This window comes from Entelurus aequoreus, linkage group LG13 (genome assembly GCF_033978785.1).
Source record: "Entelurus aequoreus isolate RoL-2023_Sb linkage group LG13, RoL_Eaeq_v1.1, whole genome shotgun sequence".
NCBI classification, from domain to species: Eukaryota; Metazoa; Chordata; class Actinopteri; order Syngnathiformes; family Syngnathidae; genus Entelurus; species Entelurus aequoreus.
The window spans coordinates 61,945,065-61,962,564 of record NC_084743.1 but is presented as its reverse complement, the minus strand read 5'-3'; the positions used below and the strand labels follow the sequence as shown (position 1 = coordinate 61,962,564).

General features: G+C 35.7%; 1 protein-coding gene across 3 annotated transcripts in view; it reads left to right on the top strand.

Moving 5' to 3' along the window:
• LOC133663943 (elastin-like) overlaps positions 1-17,009 on the top strand; it is a 216,348-nt gene extending 199,339 nt beyond the window's left edge. For all 3 annotated transcript variants that reach the window (XM_062068683.1, XM_062068684.1, XM_062068681.1), the window contains 11 exons: positions 1,408-1,437; positions 1,507-1,575; positions 3,305-3,352; positions 3,420-3,482; positions 12,899-12,931; positions 14,840-14,905; positions 16,307-16,348; positions 16,424-16,510; positions 16,587-16,637; positions 16,705-16,788; positions 16,882-17,009. In XM_062068683.1, the coding sequence (XP_061924667.1) occupies positions 1,408-1,437; positions 1,507-1,575; positions 3,305-3,352; positions 3,420-3,482; positions 12,899-12,931; positions 14,840-14,905; positions 16,307-16,348; positions 16,424-16,510; positions 16,587-16,637; positions 16,705-16,788; positions 16,882-16,928 (620 nt within the window). In that variant the 3' untranslated portion in view covers positions 16,929-17,009. The remainder of the gene's footprint in view (positions 1-1,407; positions 1,438-1,506; positions 1,576-3,304; positions 3,353-3,419; positions 3,483-12,898; positions 12,932-14,839; positions 14,906-16,306; positions 16,349-16,423; positions 16,511-16,586; positions 16,638-16,704; positions 16,789-16,881) is intronic.
• Positions 17,010-17,500: the final 491 nt, after the last annotated feature.

Below are 17,500 nucleotides of genomic sequence, written 5' to 3'. Positions count from 1 at the left end.
TATCTCTAAGGGAGAGACGCGCCACCCGGCGGAGGAAACCCATTTCGGCCGCTTGTACCCGTGATCTTGTCCTTTCGGTCATAACCCAAAGCTCATGACCATAGGTGAGGATGGGAACGTAGATCGACCGGTAAATTGAGAGCTTTGCCTTCCGGCTCAGCTCCTTCTTCACCACAACAGATCGATACAGCGTCCGCATTACTGAAGACGCCGCACCGATCTGCCTGTCGATCTCACGATCCACTCTTCCCTCACTCGTGAACAAGACTCCTCCACTTGGGGCAGGGTCTCCTCCCCAACCCGTAGACGGCACTCCACCCTTTTCCGGGCGAGAACCATGGACTCGGACTTGGAGGTGCTGATTCCCGTCCCAGTCCCTTCACACTCAGCTGCGAACCAATCCAGTGAGAGCTGAAGATCCTGGCCAGATGAAGCCATCCGGACCACATCATCTGCAAAAAGCAGAGACCTAATCCTGCAGCCACCAAACCCGATCCCCTCAACGCCTTCACTGCACCTAAAAATTCTGTCCATAAAAGTTATGAACAGAATGGGTGACAAAGGGCAGCCTTGGCGGAGTCCAACCCTCACTGGAAACGTGTCCGACTTACTGCCGGCAATGCGGACCAAACTCTGGCACTGATCATACAGGGAGCGGACCGCCACAATCAGACAGTCCATACTCTCTGAGCACTCCCCACAGGACTTCCCGAAGGACACGGTCGAATGCCTTCTCCAAGTCCACAAAGCACATGTAGACTGGTTGGGCAAACTCCCATGCACCCTCAAGGACCCTGCCAAGAGTATAGAGCTGGTCCACATTTCCACGACCAGGACGAAAACCACACTGTTCCTCCTGAATCCAAGGTTCGGCTATCCGGCGTAGCCTCCTCTCCAGTACACCTGATCAGACCTTACCGGGAAGGCTGAAATGACAGATACTACACATAGAGGTGATGATACATTCCGAACACAATTTTCCTACGCCATAAGGTGTGGGCGTGGTATGGCGCCAAACTCTGCTCCGATGGTTTTTGGCCATTTTTTGGCAAAAAAAGAGGTCGTAGTTTAACGAACTTGTCAGAGGGACTTTGCCAAAATGACCCACAGTTAAAATGACAGCTACTACACACATAGAGGCTGATAAATTGCGGACAAATTCTGCCTCCGCCATAAGACGTGGGTGTGGTATGGTGGCACAAAATGTTAATAACATGCATGGCTCCACAGATTCTGATCTTGTTTCTTTGTTTTTTTCCTCTTCAAATTAACACTACTACAAAAAAAACTACATTTCCAAAATGTGTTTATCAAAGTAAAAAAAAAACATGTTTTTATTTTAATGGAACCGATATAATGATTTGAAATGACTTTGACTAAACGTCATTGCGTTGTGTTCTTCCACAGGAGCAGGGACCGGAACTCTCCCTGGCGGAGGTAAGTCTTTGTGTATTTCTTTGTTTTCATGAAGTTACACCAGTTTCAATATGGCCTCCTTGTACCCAGGACCTGGTCAGACGGGTGTTTCAGGAGGGGCTGGTCCTGGATTCGGGAAGCAAGCCTCCAAACTACCAGGTTCTGTAAAGTTAGGCAAAGAAGATATTATTCAATATAAAATAGATATTATATGGCAAATAGGGGTGTCCCGATCCCATATTGATATCATTTACCGGTCCAATATCAGCAACAAAACAAGTATGGGAATATATTTTGTTTGCCAGGTAACATCTAAATGTCTTCAAATAAGAGCAAAATGTTGGAATAGCTTCTATTTCTAAGTCATTTACAAAAAGGAAAACATGCTAGGTTATAGGCTTCTAGGAGCTAGCAGCTACGCAACAGCTAAGCACACAAACATATGTACTAAGTGTCCTTAATGGAACAATATTGCAGTCTAAAACAGCACATTTATCAATATAAACAAGTATCAAATAATTATAGCTGCAATGATTCCCGGGCGCGGCCACCGCTGCTGCTCACTGCTCCCCTCACCTCCCAGGGGGAGATCAAGGGTGATGGGTCAAATGCAGAGTGCGTGTGACAACCATTGGTACTTTAACTTTAACTTAAATATTACTTACACATACAAAGTCTTCGAGGCAGTGCATTAGAAAGTGTCCAGTAACAAATGTGTCTGCATCATTTACCTTCATGAATTATTGTGACCACTAGATGTCGACAAAAAAATGTACCACTTCAACTCAGATATAAGTTAATTCCAGGTGGTTAATAATTAAAAGGTTAGTCTTGTTATGCCTACTATCATTGTATAAACCTTTTCTAGCATTCTACGGTACAAAATAATACCAGTATCTATGATTCCTGCTGATATCGGATCGGATCAATATTTGTATGGGGCGATACTCAAGGCTCCGGTATTGGTGTCGTAAATGAAAAAGTTGTATCTGCACGCTCCTTTTATCAAGCTAATGTTTTTAGACTGGTTTGACTTTTTGGGCTTATTTATCATGAATAGAGATGTCCGATAATGGCTTTTTTGCCAATATCCGATATTGTCCAACTCTTAATTACCGATTCCGATATCAACCGATATCGATATATACAGTCGTGGAATTAACACATTATTATGCCTAATTTTGTTGGTGGTAGCAGGGTTTGGTGGTGGCGGGGGGTGTATATTGTAGCGTCCCGGAAGAGTTAGTGCTGCAAGGGGTTCTGGGTATTTGTTCTGTTGTGTTTATGTTGTGTTACGGTGCGGATGTTCTCCCGAAATGTGTTTGTCATTCTTGTTTGGTGCGGGTTCACAGTGTGGCGCATATTTGTAACAGTGTTAAAGTTGTTTATACGGGCACCCTCATTGTGACCTGTATGGCTGTTGACCAAGTAAGCCTTGCATTCACTTATGTGTGTGTAAAAGCCGCTTATATTTTGTGACTGGGCCGGCACGCTGTTTGTATGGAGGAAAAGCGGACGTGACGACAAGTTGTAGAGGACAGTACATTTTTAGTCTACTTTATACCTGCTTTATCCTTTCCATCCTTACCCTTTCCATCCTTTGTAACTGAGCTACTGTGTGGAGCAATTTCCCTTGTGGAGCTATAAACTTTGGGTAAGTCGTCTAAGTCTAGAACATAGATTTAAAAAAAGTACCAAATAAATTGGTGCCGTTGAGTACCGGTACCTTATCGGTTCCAATGTAAATTTCGATTTACGTAAAGTATCTGAACTTTTAAGAACAGACCAAATCAAATAAAGAGAATCCAGAATTTTTTTTCGAAGTATAGTTTGAATCCGTACTGTCATGATGTAGAGTTGTTGTAATGTGGTATTTGCTGTGTGGCAGGTGTGGATGTACCTGGGCTTTACCAAGGTGGACTGGTCCCGGGAAATGGTGGGTGACTTTCACTTGGGTGTCTCCTATCCCGACCTCATGTTTTATTTCCAATCTGCTCTTTCAGGCTTTGGTAGTCGAGGAGTTCTACCAGGCGTCGCCACTGGCACCGGCCTCAGTCAAAAATCACGTAAGAATTTTTTCACGGCTGTCTTTGACTCAGGATCTGTTTAGTTTTATCGTTGAATCCGATCAAGCGGATTGTGCCGACTTAAAGGGGAACTTCACTTTTTTGGGGGGAATTGTTCACAATCCTTATGAGGGACGAGAAGTCAAAAGTTTTTGGTTTTTTTTTGCATTCTAACATGTAAAAATCGGCAATCGAGCAATTTAATTCTACCTCAAAAACTGACATTGTTATTGTCGGAGCGAACACCGAGGAACTATTTTTCTACGTAGTAACACATCGCCGTGCTACGATATTAGCCGTAAAGATCAGTGTTTCCCATAAACTGCCAAGATACCTGTGGCGGTGGGGGCGTGGCTATCGGCGTGGTCACCATGACATCATCGAGTAATTTGCATAATTTACTACAATGATTTGATTTTCTCTAAAAAGGCTCAAAAAATGTGTACTTACTAATTAATAATAACAGTTTTGTTTTAAACGTCCATCCATCCATTTTACAATATAATTACAACACTTTATGTACATATTTATATACAGATTTGAACAATAAGTTATTCACTGACATATATTTATTAATTGTGGTTCTTACAAAAAATATATCTTATAAAATATAAAAGCTAAAATGTCTCAAAGCTCTGCCCCTTAAATTAGTGCATACTAAATAATTTAACTTTAGCCTACTACTACAACCATATTATTTACCAGCAACATAAAGTGAAACAGAGGCAGAGGTGTCCTGCCACAGTCAGTAACAAATAAACAGAAAACAGTAGTGGTGGTAGATAGACACAGAGCTTCATCAAACATCTGATCCATTGAACAAAGAGCTCCAAAATCATCAGTTTTACTCCCTACACTTAACCATGTGTTTCCTACTGCCTGCAGACTTTGCACCCTTTGTTATATACACATATTGTGTTTCTAATATAAATACATTTAATAAAGTCAAATACAAATAAGGCAACAAGAGAAGTATCCTACACTTCTCTTTTGTAAAGTAAATCTGAACAGCCGATATGGGCATCTACATCAACTATATGATTTGCCTGAGAAGCTGGAGAGGACAAAAAAATAAATAAATAATTTTTTTGTAATTTTTTTTTATTTTATTTGTGGCGGACGTAATTCTTTCGTGGCGGGCCGCCACAAATAAATGAATGTGTGGGGAAACCCTGAAGATATAAGCTAGCTTCTACGTCAGCACGGAACACGTTTGAGTTTGTAATGCACAACACAATGCGATAGGACACCAATGTGTACTGACTGAAAAACATGAACAATCATATTACAGTATCTGTAAAGTATTAGCCCACATTTCATGTTTTGTTTGTTTGTACACAGCTAGCCAGACAGCAAATGTACTGTAGTTGTACTAACACGCATGACGTGCTGCGTATATCATGATCAACAGACAGTTGTGCTTTTGGTCCAGCTGGCCGGGGAACGTTTTTTACGGTTTATTTGGGTAAGCACTCCATTTATATCAAAAAAGCTTGGCTTCAAATTCCACATTTTTGCGTCTTCGATTCACTTCCACCTCACTCTCTCGGCTCCCGTCTGCCCCAACGCCTCACTCTTCCTCCGTGCTCGCTTCTAGAAGCAGACTTTCCTCCTCTGTATATTCAGCTTCAAAAAGATAAGGTTGTGAATCCTCATTTGTCCGAAAAAATAGTCGTCTTCGTTGTCTGTTATGGATTCTGCCATGATTAGAAGACACACACGCCTTTGTATCGGGAAGTAGGAACGCAAACACATTTGTTGCCAGAAGTCGGAAGTGCGTTGCTATGGAAACTGAAATAAATGCGCCAAATAATTACTTCCGGCAAAGATTAAAATGATCAAAATATGGTAAATATTGAACATGTTACATATTGTTATGAACACGTCTGTTACTACATTATATATATACTTGCAGTGTGTATATTGTACATATTACATATTGTTATGAAAGTGTCTGTTACTACATTATATATATACTTACAGTGTGTATATTGTACATATTACATATTGTTATGAAGGTGTCTGTTACTACATTATATATATACTTGCAGTGTGTATATTGTACATATTACATATTGTTATGAAGGTGTGTGTTACTACATTATATATATATACTTGCAGTGTGTATATTGTACATATTACATATTGTTATGAACATGTCTGTTACTACATTATATATATACTTGCAGTGTGTATATAGTACATATTACATATTGTTATGACCGTGTCTGTTACTACATTATATATATACTTGCAGTGTGTATATTGTACATATTACATATTGTTATGAAGGTGTCTGTTACTACATTATATATATATACTTGCAGTGTGTATATAAAACATATTACATATTGTTATGAAGGTGTCTGTTACTACATTATATATATACTTGCAGTGTGTATATAAAACATATTACATATTGTTATGAAGGTGTCTGTTACTACATTATATATATACTTGCAGTGTGTATATTGTACATATTATATATTGTTATGAAGGTGTCTGTTACTACATTATATATATACTTGCAGTGTGTATATTGTACATATTACATATTGTTATGAAGGTGTCTGTTACTACATTATATATATACTTGCAGTATGTATATTGTACATATTACATATTGTTATGACCGTGTCTGTTACTGCATTATATATATACTTGCAGTGTGTATATTGTACATATTACATATTGTTATGAAGGTGTCTGTTACTACATTATATATATACTTGCAGTGTGTATATTGTACATATTACATATTGTTATGAAGGTGTCTGTTACTACATTATATATATACTTGCAGTGTGTATATTGTACATATTACATATTGTTATGACCGTGTCTGTTACTACATTATATATATACTTGCAGTGTGTATATAAAACATATTACATATTGTTATGAAGGTGTCTGTTACTACATTATATATATACTTGCAGTGTGTATATTGTACATATTATATATTGTTATGAAGGTGTCTGTTACTACATTATATATATACTTGCAGTGTGTATATTGTACATATTACATATTGTTATGAAGGTGTCTGTTACTACATTATATATATACTTGCAGTATGTATATTGTACATATTACATATTGTTATGACCGTGTCTGTTACTGCATTATATATATACTTGCAGTGTGTATATTGTACATATTACATATTGTTATGAAGGTGTCTGTTACTACATTATATATATACTTGCAGTGTGTATATTGTACATATTACATATTGTTATGAAGGTGTCTGTTACTACATTATATATATACTTGCAGTGTGTATATTGTACATATTACATATTGTTATGACCGTGTCTGTTACTACATTATATACAGGTATATACTTGCAGTGTGTATATTGTACATATTACATATTTTTATGACCGTGTCTGTTACTACATTATATATATACTTGCAGTGTGTATATTGTACATATTACATATTGTTATGAAGGTGTCTGTTACTACATTATATATATACTTACAGTGTGTATATTGTACATATTACATATTGTTATGAAGGTGTCTGTTACTACCTTATATATACACTTGCATTGTGTATATTGTACATATTACATATTGTTATGAAGGTGTCTGTTACTACATTATATATATACTTGCAGTGTGTATATTGTACATATTACATATTGTTATGACCGTGTCTGTTACTACATTATATATATATACTAGCAGTGTGTATATTGTACATATTACATATTGTTATGAAGGTGTGTTACTACATTATATATATATATACTTGCAGTGTGTATATTGTACATATTACATATTGTTATGACCGTGTCTGTTACTACATTATATACAGGTATATACTTGCAGTGTGTATATTGTACATATTACATATTTTTATGACCGTGTCTGTTACTACATTATATATATACTTGCAGTGTGTATATTGTACATATTACATATTGTTATGAACATGTCTGTTACTACATTATATATATACTTGCAGTGTGTATATTGTACATATTACATATTGTTATGAACATGTCTGTTACTACATTATATATATACTTGCAGTGTGTATATTGTACATATTACATATTGTTATGAAGGTGTCTGTTACTACATTATATATATACTTGCAGTGTGTATATTGTACATATTACATATTGTTATGAAGGTGTCGGTTACTACCTTATATATATACTTGCAGTGTGTATATTGTACATATTACATATTGTTATGAAGGTGTGTGTTACTACATTATATATATATACTTGCAGTATGTATATTGTACATATTACATATTGTTATGAACATGTCTGTTACTACATTATATATATACTTGCAGTGTGTATATTGTACATATTACATATTGTTATGAAGGTGTCTGTTACTACATTATATATATACTTGCAGTGTGTATATTGTACATATTACATATTGTTATGAAGGTGTCTGTTACTACATTATATATATACTTGTAGTGTGTAGATAAAACATATTACATATTGTTATGAAGGTGTCTTTTAATACATTATATATATACTTGCAGGGTGTATATTGTACATATTACATATTGTTATGAAGGTGTCTGTTACTACATTATATATATACTTGCAGTATGTATATTGTACATATTACATATTGTTATGACCGTGTCTGTTACTACATTATATATATACTTGCAGTGTGTATATTGTACATATTACATATTGTTATGAAGGTGTCTGTTACTACATTATATATATACTTACAGTGTGTATATTGTACATATTACATATTGTTATGAAGGTGTCTGTTACTACCTTATATATATACTTGCAGTGTGTATATTGTACATATTACATATTGTTATGAAGGTGTCTGTTACTACATTATATATATACTTGCAGTGTGTATATTGTACATATTACATATTGTTATGAAGGTGTCTGTTACTACATTATATATATACTTGCAGTGTGTATATTGTACATATTGCATATTGTTATGAAGGTGTCTGTTACTACATTATATATATACTTGCAGTGTGTATATTGTACATATTACATATTGTTATGAAGGTGTCTGTTACTACATTATATATATACTTGCAGTGTGTATATTGTACATATTACATATTGTTATGAAGGTGTCTGTTACTACATTATATATATATACTTGCAGTGTGTATATTGTACATATTACATATTGTTATGAAGGTGTCTGTTACTACATTATATATATATACTTGCAGTGTGTATATTGTACATATTACATATTGTTATGAAGGTGTCTGTTACTACATTATGTATATACTTACAGTGTGTATATTGTACATATTACATATTGTTATGAAGGTGTCTGTTACTACATTATATATATACTTGCAGTGTGTATATTGTACATATTACATATTGTTATGAAGGTGTGTGTTACTACATTATATATATACTTGCAGTGTGTATATTGTACATATTACATATTGTTATGAAGGTGTCTGTTACTACATTATATATATACTTGCAGTGTGTATATTGTACATATTACATATTGTTATGAAGGTGTCTGTTACTACATTATATATATACTTGCAGTGTGTATATTGTACATATTACATATTGTTATGAAGGTGTCTGTTACTACATTATATATATACTTGCAGTGTGTATATTGTACATATTACATATTGTTATGAAGGTGTCTGTTACTACATTATATATATACTTGCAGTGTGTATATTGTACATATTACATATTGTTATGACCGTGTCTGTTACTACATTATATATATACTTGCAGTGTGTATATTGTACATATTACATATTGTTATGAAGGTGTCTGTTACTACATTATATATATACTTGCAGTGTGTATATAAAACATTGATGGAGGGTTTTGAAGTTGTTTTAGAGGGTTTTGAAGGATGCAACGGTGACTCCTATTAGCCGCATCTTCCAAGTGTTTATCATCTTTAAAATCCTAAATTTAAAAAAAATAAAGACAGGTGTTCTTGTCTCTCATAATGATTGTGAATGATAGGCAAAATTCCCCCCAAAAAGTGCATTTCCCCTTTAATAGCATCTTCTTTTTTTTTTAAAGCACCCAGCTAATGAAGAAGACAAAGTTGAGTATCTACAGCAAGGGTGTTCAAAGTGTGGCCCGGTGGCCATTTTCGGCGCGCCATTAGTTTTTATTATTGGCCCCTGACATCAAATGAATTCACTGTTAATGAGGTATATCAGCTATAACACTAATTCTCACAGAGTACGAATTGTCCCGATACCAATATTTTGGTACCGGTACCAAAATGTATTTAGATACATGTCAGTACTTTTCTAAATAAATGAGACCAGAAAAAATGGCATTATTGGCTTTATTTTAACAAACAATCTTACAGTACATTAAACATATGTTTTTTATTGCAAGTTTGTCCTTAAATAAAATAATGAACATCCAAGACAACTTGTCTTTTAGTAATAAGTAAACAAACAAAGGCTCCTAATTTCTCAAAACTCAAAATTATTAAGCACAAGTGGTAGAAAATGAATTATTAATCTACTTGTTCATTTACTGCAGAGGTGTCCAAACTTTTTCCACTGAGGGCCGCACACGGAAAAATTTAAGCATGCGGGGGCCATTTTGATATTTTTCATTTTCAAACCATAACAAAATATATGGATTTTTTTTTTTTAACCTTTAGGGGCCCCGGGGACCATAAAGGGTCTCAGTCATTAAAACGTTAAAAATAAGTCAAATTATTATTATTTTTTATTTAACGCTTAAGGTAATTTTGTATATCAACTTCAGGTTGATAAAAAGTAAAAAAAAAAGTTAAAAAAAAGGTTTTATACCTTTTCTGTCAAAGAGAACTTTGTTTTTTATAGTAAAACTGGAAATATATAGTATTTAGTAATTAGAGCTCTAAAAGATCAATAATGCAGGACACCATTGATTTGAATTCTTTAATACTTTTGAGTAATCACAGTGAAAATACTAATAAAATCCCACTAAATATATTTGGGATCCAAAAGGTCCCCCGCTCATAAAGTGATACTTTTTTATTAGTTTTTTTTTTACTTTCAACACTTAAGTTACGAGATCAACTTCAGATATATCTGTCGATTTTACGCATGAACTATTATTTTGTTTGTTTTTTTTGCTCTTTTGTCAAAGAAATATTTGATATTGCACACAATATATGCAATATTTTTCCCACATAAAACATTTTAAAGTGACATTTTTGAAGTAATTGGAGCCTTGAAAAGGTCAATAATTCATTATAACATGGATTTTTTGTCTTTTTTTTTGGAGCAATGGCAAAAAAAAGAAAAAGAAAGAAAGACAAAAGAAAAAAAAACAGCCTGCATGGCAGCTTTTGTGTCAACATTGCAACTTTTCTCGTTAGATTTCACCTCATTCCACTTTTTAAAAAATGTTTTTAAATTTTTGCAATACTATCAATTTTGCAATTTTTGCAGAATGTGTGGCGGGCCGGTAAACAATTAGCTGCGGGCCGCAAATGGCCTTCGGGCCGCACTTTGGACACCCCTGATTTACTGTTAATATCTGCTTACTTTGTCTTTTAACATGTTCTATCTGCACTTCTGTTAAAATGTATGTGGCAGTTCCTCTGCTGTGGGTTCCCCTGACCACCACCACACTGCACGAGAGCCCCGGTATTCTGGATTCAATAACGTTCTTATTTAGTCCTCTCTGCGGCAACCGCACCCGACGTTTCAGCCTCGGTCTCTCTTGCTCTCCCTTGTGCTCTCCAGCGTGTTGTCTTTTTCTCTCTCCAACTCCCACAACCTGTCTCGGTCCGGCTGCTGCTAATAAGGGCGACAGGTGAATAGATAACCAGCCCCAGCTGGGCAATCCACTCACCTGCCGCTGGCTCCGCGGCAGGCCCGCAGACCACGCCCCCCTCCACAATGTAATAATCACTTATTCTTCTGTTGTTTGGATATTTTAAGTTAGTTTTGGATGATACCACAAATTTAGGTATCAATCCGATACCAAGTCGTTACAGGATCATACATTGGTCATATTCAACCAGCAATGACACGACGTGACGAAGTTAAAGTACCAGTGATTGTCACACACACACAAGGTGTGGTGAAATTATTCTCTGCATTTGACCCATCACCCTTGATCACCCCCTGGGAGGTGAGGGGAGCAGTTGGCAGCACCGGTGGCCACGCCCGGGAATAATTTTTTGGATGATTTAACCCCCAACTCCAACCCTTGATGCTGATTGCCAAGCAGGGAGGTAATGGGTCCCATTTTTATAGACTTTGGTCTGTCTGTCCTTCCAGTCAGGGATTTATTTATTTTGTTTCTATCTGCATTTGAGACAGACGCTATCACGTTAGCTCATGCTAAAGAGCTTCGTCGATGTATTGTCGTGGAGATAAAAGTCACTGTGAATGTCCATTTCGCGTTCTCGACTCTCATTTTCAAGAGGATATAGTATCCGAGGTGGTTTAAAATACAAATCCGTGATCCACAATAGAAAAAGGAGAGAGTGTGGAATCCAATGAGGCAGCTTGTACCTAAGTCACGGTCAGAGCGAAAAAAGATATGTCTTGCACTGCATTCTAGTCCTTCACTCTATCGTTCCTCATCCACGAATCTTTCATCCTCGCTCAAATGAATGGGGTAATCGTCGCTTTCTCGGTCCGAATCGCTCTAGCTGCGTTGAAAACAATAGGAAAATATGAGGGAGTGAACAACTGACAACGTCACGCTACTTCCGGTAGGGGCAAGGCTTTTTTTTTTATCAGCGACCAAAAGTTGCGAACTTTATCGACGTTGTTCTATACTAAATCCTTTCAGCAAAAATATGGTAATATCGCAAAATGATCAAGTATGACACATAGAATGGATCTGCTATCTCCGTTTGAATAAAAAAAAATAATTTCCGTAGGCCTTTAATTATAAATGTAATATTTTCATAGAGCATTAAAAACAAACTATTTACAACCTTCTATATAAGTATTTTTATGAGAGCCCTTTAGACATGCAATAACAGCCTTTGTCACCTTTACGATCTTTTAATCCGATATAGTTATGCCTGCTGAGGCTGAGCCAATCAGTGGCCACGATACTGAACAGTCATTCCAAATGCTGCCATGTTCCCTTTGGACTCATTTCTAGTCCAGTTGGGTGGGCACTTGCCGTACTGTCTCTGCATGTGCTCAAAAAGTCAGAATCGGTTCTCATTTTTCATTTGGAAGAGTCGTTCGAAAGACTCGATTCATTTGCGATCTCAGGAAGGCATAGATAGAAATAGAAATACACATTTAAGATATTTTCTTAACTGTTATTGCATTTCCAAGAGTGTCAGTTTGATTTAGAAAGGTCATTATTTTTCATAATCTATATGTGTGGACTTGGTAATTATTTTTCATAATCTGCGTGTGTGTGGACTTGATGAGATTTTTGTTGTTGTTTTTTGCTTCTGCAGTTGGAGGCGCTGGACCGGGTGGTGCAGGAACAGGTCAGATTTTCTTCATTCTAGGGATGTAACCATTACCATTACAATGATGAACCTTGGAAAATTCCCAATGGTTAGGATTATTGTTTCAACTTTCAGTCATACCAAGATACATTTTCAGACTTTGACAAACTGTCATATTGCTCATTTCTCAGAGCTTAAATAGCTTAAATGCTAACATGAATAAAGGACACATTGTTTTTCCTATTTACCGTATTTTTCAGACTATAAGGCGCACTTAAAATCCTGTAATTTTCTCAAAACTCGACAGTGCGTCTTATAACCCGGTGCTGCCTAATGTACGGCATAATTCTGGTCGTGCTTACCGACCTCGAAGCTGTTATATTTGGTACATGGTGTAATGATAAGTGTGACCAGTAGATGGCTGTCACACATAAGAGGTACGCCGGTAAACAACACCAAAACTTTGAATGTTCCATTGAGAATATAGAACATTAGACACGGCGCTCAAAAATCTGTCAAAATGTTTTTAGTACGACTTCGGTAAGCTATGAAGCTGCACCGCTTGGTGGATTGTCGGCGCATTAATCAATCAATCAATCAATCAATGTTTATTTATATAGCCCTAAATCACAAGTGTCTCAAAGGGCTGCACAAGCCACAACGACATCCTCGGTTCAGATCCCACAAAAGGGCAAGCAAAAACTCACAACCCAGTGGGATGTCAATTTGAATGACTATGAGAAACCTTGGAGAGGACCGCAGATGTGGGTGACCCCTATTGGCAGACATTATCTTTTGTTGCCTTCTGGTACCTGCTGATCTGTATTTGGGATCTGCATAAGTACTGAAAAATTGCGCCCGTCCGCCATTGTAGTTCGTTCCAGATGCCGTTGTCGATAAGCTTCTTCTTTTTCTCTATCTTCTTGTTATGGGGCATTCATCTTCCGCTGTTGCCATTTCTAATACAAAGTAGCGTAAAGTTCTTACTTATATCTGTCAGTAGACTAGCTATCAAAGCGCTAAAACATACCGGTGTAGTGAGTGTACATTATTCACCCAAATTTAGTTATTACAGTTCCGGTCGGACGGTTTTTCACGGGACACATTCCCGGCATTGATGTTGCATTATTGCCCACGGATGAGAAGATGCTGCTCCGTTATTGATTGAAGTTATTTATTATTGATCCGTTATTGACACTTCTTCAAACTCCCGTCCTTGCACGCTACACCGCTACAACAAAGATGACGGGGAGAAGACGCTGCCGAAGGTGAGCCACGTAAATAAGACCGCCCACTAAACGGCGCATCCAAATGAGACTGTCAGAAAGCGACTTGGAGATGATCTGTAAAACATCGTCTATGCAACATTTTGACCAAAGAACCACCATTACATGTTATGTAGACCACAAGGAAGTGTTTTACATTTAGAAAAAAATCATAATAATATAACTCCTTCAATGGGCTTTATAATCCGGTGCGCCTTTTGTATAAAAAAAGACCTGACTAGACCCGCTCATCGGCAGTATGCCTTTTAATCCGGTGCGCCCTATGGTCCGAAAAATACGATACACACAAAACATGTTTTGCCTTTATTGCTGACATTTTTAAATCTTCACACATTACACGAAAAAAGAAAATCATATGTAAACACTCAAATAAAGTAATGTTCTTTCTGCCAAGGTAAGCATATTGTGTGTCTATTTACATATATTTTTTTATAACTCTGTTAAAAGTATTCAATGTGTGTACAAGTACCTTTTGAACACATTCAACAATACTGTGATAATAATGATAATCGTGATCATTTTGGTCACGATAACTGTGATATGATTACTACATCCCCACTGCATTTACAATGCATGCACAGTACATTATTTTATGATTTTACAAATATATATTTTAAATGTATTCAAACATACAGAATGTTTTATTTTTTTCCTTGATCAGGCTACAATGGACAAATGCAGCCCGGAGTGTTCCATGGATACCCTCTCAAATCGCCCAAAACACAAGGTGGGATTCTCATTCATGAAAATTAGAGATGCCAATAAATACTTTAAAATGTAATATCGGAAATTATCGGTATCGTTTATTTTTTATTTTTCATTAAATCAACATAAAAAACACAAGATACACTTACAATTAGTGCACCAACCCAAAAAACCTCCCTCCCCCATTTACACTCATTCACACAAAAGGGTTGTTTCTTTCTGTTATTAATATTCTGGTTCCTACATTATATATCAATATATATCAATACAGTCTGCAAGGGATACAGTCCGTAAGCACACATGATTGTGCGTGCTGCTGGTCCACTAATAGTACTAACCTTTAACAGTTAATTTGACTCATTTTCATTAATTACTAGTTTCTATGTAATGTATGTGCACATTCCAAGCTGCTGTTTTGAGGCATGTTAAAAAAAAATAATGCACTTCGTGACTTCAATAATAAATATGGCAGTGCCATGTTGGGACTTTTTTCCATAACTTGAGTTGAAGTTGTTCTCTTATTTTGGTAAACCTTGTTACATTGTTTAATGCATCCAGCGGGGCATCACAACAAAATTAGGCATAATAATGTGTTAATTCCACGACTGTATATATCGGTATCCGTTGATATCGGAATCGGTAATTAAGAGTTGGACAATATCGGAATATCGGACATCTCTAATGAAAATGCATTCATGAGGAATGCAATTACAAATAATGATTTTGTAATTGCAAATTTGCAATATTAGACTTAGATTAGACTTACTTTTTATTGTCATTCAAATTTGAACTTTACAGTACAGATAAGAACACAATTTTGTTGCATTAGCTCATGGTAGTGCAGGATAAAAAAGCAATAAGGTGCATATGTAAATAAATAGATTACTGTACAGATAAATATATTGCACTTTTTCATATGCATCCACGTTTATGGATTTATGTTATATTTTCTTAATATTCCAGCGAGTTACATATGTTTAATGTTCCCTAAGATTTTTGTTAAAATAAAGTCAATAATGCCATTTTTTGTGGTCCCCTTTTATTTAGAAAATAATCGAAAAGTATCGAAATACATTTTGGTACCGGTACCAAAATATTGGTATCGGGACAACACTACTCAACTCAATAATAATAAACAATTTCATCAAATAATTTTTAAAAATACATTAAACCTTTTAAGATATTTAGTTTCTTCCTCCTATTCTTATTGGTCTTTTTTGTCATGTGCAGTACGCAGTAATTAAGATGACAAAAAGAGTGTACAATATAGTGTTCATGCTTCAGGATGTGTTTTGTCTTACTTAAAATTCAAAACCTTTTTGGTATTTTGCCACACTGATAGTTTCCAGCACAGCTTGTGGTCTAAAATAAACAATCTGGGACCCAAAACTGACCCCTGCGGGACTCCTTTCTCTGTCCTCAGGTGGCTACGGAGCAAAACCTGGAGGTGGCAAACTTCCCTTTGGTACGAATGGTTCATTTATGTAAAAAATCTTCAGCGTTCTTACATCAATGACGATGTCGTCTTGCAACGTTTCAGGCTACGGGGGCTTTGGCAATCAAGGGGCTGGGCTCCCAGGAGGTAAAGGTGGCCCCGGGTCCAGGCCTGGATACCCTGTTGGAACCGGTATTTGGATTTGTTCACATAGAGCAATAGAAAACCTGAAAAGAATGTCGTAACAAGTGTTTTGTTTTTATGTCAGGAGTTGGCGTTGGGGCCATCTCACCTGCACAGGCTAAATCTGCCAAATATGGTAACCTTTACTCTTTATTATACCCATTTACCAGTTGGCCTTATGTCTGACTTTACCGTGTTTTAAGGTGCTGGGGGTCTCGGAGCTGTCGCCGGTGGTTATGGTGGTGCTGGGGGCGCAGGTGGACTATATCCAGGGCAAATACCAGGAGGTATCACGTCTGAGACTGAAATGATGACAGTATTTAAAAGCACTTGCCAAGGTTTATATTTCATGTTTTCTATGTATTGTGTATTTATTTCAGCAGCGGGCTATGGAGCAGCAGCCAAGGCTGCCAAATATGGCAAGTAAAGTTCAAAGTCCTCTACTTGTTTTATTCTTATTATGAAAATGTTACAAATACATCCTCAGATTTGTATATTGTATTGACATACTGTAATCAGAGGTCCCCAAAAAAAACTCGCTGAACCCTCAGAAGTATGAATGGGTGATGAATCCTCAAAAAATAAAATGAACAATTGGAAAAAATAATGTTGAAAAATAGGAAAATACAAAAAATATGTTTAAAAAAAGAGTTTATAGAAAATATTTTTAAAATATATAAAAACATAACAAAAGAAAATATCTAAATTATTTAAAAAATATATAAAATACATAAAAAATATATAACAAATTTAAAACATTGTTTTAATACAAGGATTACAAATAGATATAAAAAATACATAAAAATGTAAAATGTATAAAATGTGTACAAATTTTAAAAAAATTAAATATGTAAACAATATATTAAAAAATATAACAAATATGAAAAAATCAAAACATTATTTAAAAACAAAAAAACATATATATATATATATATATATATATATATATATATATATATATATATATATATATATATATATATATATATATATATATAT